The 6,000-nt window shown below is 37.7% G+C and overlaps 1 protein-coding gene across 1 annotated transcript in view; it reads left to right on the top strand.

Moving 5' to 3' along the window:
* Positions 1 to 4,450, top strand: part of DCAF13 (DDB1 and CUL4 associated factor 13) — a 29,943-nt gene extending 25,493 nt beyond the window's left edge. The window contains exons 10-11 of the mRNA XM_086609507.1: positions 2,812 to 2,975; positions 3,858 to 4,450. Coding sequence (XP_086465633.1) covers positions 2,812 to 2,975; positions 3,858 to 3,945 — 252 coding nt within the window. The 3' untranslated portion in view covers positions 3,946 to 4,450. The remainder of the gene's footprint in view (positions 1 to 2,811; positions 2,976 to 3,857) is intronic.
* The last annotated feature ends 1,550 nt before the right edge of the window (positions 4,451 to 6,000 follow it).

The following is a 6,000-nucleotide window of genomic DNA, read 5'->3' on the forward strand; positions in this document are numbered from 1 at the left end:
CAGTACAAATACAGCCCTCTTTAAAAGAAGAATTTTTTGTTAAAGATAGTTTTTGCTCTTCGGACAGTGTTCCGTAAAAATGCTTACCTTCCTTCTGCTTAGATGGGTAAAATAACCAGCCTCTATCATCTGGAGGGAGGAGAGGGGCATAGGCAATTTATGCGAGGACACGTTTTCCTATTGCTGACAACTTAGTTGCATTTTAGAGCTTTTTTTTCCCCCTTTTTCATTCTAGATATTTGCTGTGAAGTACTGCTGCAGTAATGGACAAATCGGCTGTCTTTCTGCCACGTAATTTCTATTTCCCTCATGTAGGAAGGAAGTTGCACATTCACTGTTGGAATGTAAGAAAAAAGGGTCATACGTCATCTCTGAGCATGCGTTGCACTCGTGATGTCACGTGAATCCTAATTTATTGTCTTGTAGAGTGTTCTAGTCCCTATAAGCGAAATCTCTAATCCTGCTAAATTATGCAGCGTTTACGGCATTTTCTCCAGCTCAAAGCAGAATGGGAAGTAATGCTGATCTCTTCAGCTGTTCACGCTGACCTTTGTAAAATGACTTGCAAGAGTGGAATTCCATGCGTTATCGCAGTTTGCTTTCTTAGCTATCTGCTGTCTTTCAGAAACTTGTCATTACTTACTGCAAAATTTTCTTCTAGCGTTGTGTAGATGAGGCTGCACTTAGCACAGCCTGGTATGTGGGGCGTTGGCATTCAGTAGCTGGATGGGAAGTCACCAGCTATGTGCCTTTCTATATACCACGTTATACATAAAAATGGCATCAGACTCAAACATAACCACCGCTTAATCTATATTAATTTTTTAAATAAGGTATCTTGGATGTATCTTTAATTTACAGATTCACCTCTTGTCTGTAGAATCATCAAGGTTATACTAAATCAGCAGCAATTTGCTCTTCTTAAATTAAAGGAAAATCATTGCATTTAATTAAAATAAAAGCTCTTTAATTTGGATTATGTTGGCAGTTTTCTGCAGAGTGGGAACACCTGGGATTTATTGAGAGTGAACCAGCTATTCAGGCTGCCTCACTAGAATGAATTTCAATAAAGGGCAGGGGGTGTGTGTGTATTAGTTTTAGTGGGTTAAGGTTGTAAAATTTACTCACTTGCAATTTGAGAGGTCATGATAAATCTAAGTAAAGCAGAAGGATTTGTTTTTAAGAATAAGAGGGTGTGGAGGAACAAAGGTTAAGAGTGTGTCTCATGCCTGAATAAGAATTTTCTGGGTGATGAGCAACTCTGCATCTGGTACCTGGTTTCTTTATTGTCCCAAAGGAGAAATTCCTTTGCTGTATGTTTAATTAATACTTGCTTTCAGACTGCTAATGGTATTTTGGACCAAAATTATCTGAGTATGATATTTAGTTTTTCAGAAGTTAAGAATTATTCTAAAAGAAGTCAATTCTAAAAGTGACCTCCAGAGTGGAGAAGAAATAGCTGATCGCTGATTTCAAAGGGGGGAAAAAAAGCATGTTTCTTAATAATGTAGATGGGATTTCCAAATTTTTTTCTGTATAATAAAGTTGCTGCTTTTGTTACTGCTTTGCTTTTTTCTTCGTTAGTGTCTGAAATTCAGGTTCTCTTTCTTAGTAAAGTAAGAAATTAGTGAAACTGAGTTGGTTGCAAAGCTGAATACGTAGAAGCTGAACTATTGTTTTGCTTTTAATACTTCAGTTGCGAGCAGTAGTGGATGAAACAAATGTAGGAGGGCAAAAGACTTGTGCCACTGCTTGTTTGAGAGTATGAAGGAGTTTTAGATGTCTGAAATATTGGAGTTATAGAGTGTGTTTTGGGAGGGAGGGTAGGAAGAAGAGGATAGGATTATTCTCTGTAAATATTGAAGATGAACAGATTTTCTGTTTATACGAAAGCTCACTAGACTGAAATGTAGCTGAAATTCCCAGAGATCTGAGCAAATCCAAAATACATAGAAACTGATATTCCTTGTGAAGCAGTGCATGCCTTAAACAAAGCCACAGCACACAGATTCTCATCCCCCCCCCCACCCCGCCCCTTTTGATAAATAAGCATTAGGACCAAAGGAAACATGCCTAGTTGAAAAAAAAAATATATATCCTCTGTAGGTTAGCTGTCAGGAAGAGGCATTTCTTGCTTTTGGTGGTGTTAATGGTGGCTCAGACATAATTTTAAACATGGATAAAATAAAAGTCTTTTGCGGTCATACTAGCTCACCTGTATTTTATGTGTTTGTGATAATAAGATATTTTTAGTTGCGTTATGAAAGTTGTAACTCTCTGGGTGCCATGTAGTCAAGCTTGAAATCTGGTATGTACACTGTGCTTCCTAATGGATCAAGGGGCTGGGTAAGATTTAGGCCACCTAAAGACCTGTCTGTAAAGCTGTTCATGAAGACAATTCATTTATAGCCGTTGTACTTGCACTGGCTCGTGATTTAAAGTGCCTGCAAAAGTTGGTCATCAGTGGAGGTCAGGTAAGCAGGCAGACTCTGATCAAAGAGGTTTTATTATCAGCTGTTTCTCTTCTCTCTTCTTTCCCTACAGCACATTAAAATCTGGTTTTTAAGGAGCAAATTTGGTTACTTCACTGAACTTTGAAAACCTGTGATAATGTTTTCTGTTTGAGCATTGGGGTGTTGTTGAAATTGTAGGTTTTTAATACTTACCTACTCTAATGCTGAAGTTTCTGTGGTTACAACGATTTGCTAGAAGGAAGCCATTTGAATTCAAAGTTAAAATTTTATTTTGTTCAGAAAGTCAAGTTCTTTTTAACATGTTCTTTTTTAACATGTTTGTCTGTTTTCCCCATAGCTTGCACCCCGAGAGAAGGCAGCTATGAATTACAATCAGAAGCTGAAGGAGAAGTTCCAGTATCACCCAAAGATCAGACGCATAGCTCAACACCGTCACTTGCCTAAAAGTATATTTTGCCAAATCAAGGAGCAACGCATCATGAGAGAAGCTCGTCGGCGAAAGTATGTCTGCCTCTTCTGGCTTTGTTTTCTCTTGATCTTAGAATGCATCAGTGCTGTGCTGCAGCAGCAGTGTATGGGAACGATAGAGCTACAGTGGGTGGGAGGAACAAGTGTGAGCTACTCTTAACATCTCAATAAGTGATCACGAACTACTGGATTGATTAACCTTTGATTATAAGGAAAATGCAGATAGGTGCCAGTGTCAGTAAGGACTGGCTGCTTCCCAAACTTTCACTGAAGAAATGGGAGCAAATACATGTCAGAAGAAGCCACAATGCTTTAAGTATGATACAATGCAACGTTGCAGTGGCAACAGAATGGCCTGTTTTGAGTATGAAAAGGGTTTTTTTTTGGGGGGGGGCGGGAGCGGTGGAGAGAGGTTGATGTGGTTTTTGGTTTTTTGTTGTTGTTTTTTTTCAAATGTCAGGCTCCAGGATGAGTGTTTTCAGTCACCTGGTTCATTGTCATATTGGAATTTCTAGGAGCAGAAGGTGTCACGCTTTGCTGTAGCTGTTAAATTAACAGTAAAGCCAAAAAGCGGTGGGTTTTAGTTATCTTTCTCAGCTGAAAGACTACAAACTTGAGCAGCAAATCCTGTTGACATGAAAACCACATAGATGGAGCTTCCAAGAAAAGGCTTGATTTGCAACTTTTCTAAATTAGCCAGTTTTAAAGTTATTTTTCAAAGGGACAGTCCTGCTCAAAGGAAGAAGTACATGGCTTTTGATTAATTAAAGCAGAGCAATTCTAACTTTTTTTTTAATTGTAAAATATCTCCCTTAGTAACTTAAGGAGGAAGCTAGTATTTGTTAAATCTTTGTGATGACTACTGAACTTCATTTTTCTGTTTTTGTTTTTGTTTGTTTTTTTTTTTCCCTCTAGGGAACTGAATCGTCGTAAGCACAGCAAACCAGGATCTATGCCATTTGTGTCAGAGAGGAAGAAACATATTGTGGCAGTAGTGAAATAATTGTTTACACATGTACAAAATGTCACAGTGAAAGAAAATGTCACTAATGAATGAATCGACTGTACGAAATTTGATATACATTGGTAAGACAATGTATGGCTGCAGAAACGTGGCATTTCTTCCAAGTACACACATGCTCTGATGTCTCAAGCCCTCGTCTCCTTTGGGTAGTTGTAAGAATTCGCCCTGGAATCTTTTATTGACGTTTGCGTGTCTGATGTTACTAGCCCTGACGCCTTGTATTGCGGTGGAGTTTGTCCCATTCCATATAAGCAGATAACTTGGTAGGTGGTGGAGGATATCTGTAGTTCCAATCCTATTCCTTCGTACTGTTACTACAAAAAGAAGGATGAACTCAATTCAGATTTGTCAGAGGCAAAAAAGCCTCTTTGTTCCATATAGAGTTATAAAATCAGTTGTCCATATGCTGGGTGTTTTGGGGTTTTTTTTGGTTTTTGTTTTTTCTTTTTTTTTTCTATGAAATCTAATAAACAAGTGACCTTAAGGCAACGGACTAGATCTTGATTATTCCAACTGACAAATATACTGCATTATATTTATTACAGTACGATACATTATTTTTATCTGAAAGGAATTAAGCAGGACTGTCAGACATCTGTAAACATATTTATAGTTTTGTTCTGTTTTCTTAACTATTGTTATATGACTTGATAAAACTTCAGATTGTTGAAGTTGCTAGTATTAATAATGACATAGTTTAATAAATATCTTTTCTCTTTAGCTTATTTAAAATTTCTAAAATCTGGATGAAAGATGACATAAATTGTGTAAAACCCAGAATCATCTTTAGGTGAGATTTATTATAAGCCTTCTATTTTAAGTTTATATTAAAAAAATAAAATCTTCACATTTCACAAGGTACCTGTAGCCGAAAGTTCTTTTACTGTTTGCTGGGAAATGCTCTGCTTCTCTTCTAGTGGGATAGACGTATCTTTTAACTGAAGATACGAAGGTAATCAGAAACTATGCTGAAGTTCAACTAGGCCTTCTAGGCTGAAGGCTTTTCTTGCAGAAATAAGAGATGTTATAACCATAAGTGTTGCTTAACATCTTCCGTACAAAATGATTTTTTTTCTAAGCCTTTGCATTGCTGTGCAGTCTGTAACTACACTCCTCCTTCCCTGAGTTTATGCATAAAAAAAAAAATTTGAACTTAATTAGAATAAACTTTATAGATGATTATTTTTTTAATCGGGAAATTGAGCACTTTGAGCACTTACTTTCTAATATAGCATCCTGCTTCACGTATCTACTGACACTAGCACCCATGGGATTTCTTCTTCTTACTCTTTCACTTGTCTCTTCCAGCACTGTTCGGGCAAGATTCTTGAATCATCATGGCAAAATTATGGCTGTTTGGTGATAAGAGGCCATAATGTATCTTTGACTCTCTGGGTCACCTTACGGGATGATGCAGGAAGAGAAGCAGATCTGAAGAGCTATAAGTAGGATGATGAGAAGCAGTGGAACAGATCAGGGAACAGACTGATGCTGACTGTGTAGCTGTTGTATTAATACAGTGTGCTCTGTGCCAAATACAGTGTATTTCCTTCCTGAAACACTGGGAAAATTGAGGGACTTTGCAGTCCAAAGTATTGCTTGTGACACATGTGTAGTCAAGTCTTGTGCACTTTGCAAAATCAGACTAATCTTCTGGAATATGATTAAAATTTTTCAGCCTTGTCAGTTTAGCTAGAGTTGATGTAGTTGGTTGTTGATTTGTTGAGTCATGATAATCTCTGGTGTGAACACATCCTGCTGCTTGGAATTTATTAGTTTTGGTGCAGAAAGCTGAACATAACTAGAGACCTTTCAGTTCTGAAGTTAGTTTGATCACATGGTGTGGTGTTGGCGTGGAGTTCTACTGCATGAGCCATGTTCAGAGGATCTCTTTCCGTTCAGACACCTTTGTGCACTACTGTTTTCAGACAGGCCCTCAAGTGGAGCAACTAAAAGGATCACGATTGGCTAAAACTATTGCTAGAGAGATTGTCACATCATGCCGAAAAAAGGAATTTGAAAGTTAGGAGGGTA

The sequence above is a fragment of the Tauraco erythrolophus genome, chromosome 3 (genome assembly GCF_009769465.1).
Source record: "Tauraco erythrolophus isolate bTauEry1 chromosome 3, bTauEry1.pri, whole genome shotgun sequence".
In the NCBI taxonomy this organism is placed as follows: Eukaryota; Metazoa; Chordata; class Aves; order Musophagiformes; family Musophagidae; genus Tauraco; species Tauraco erythrolophus.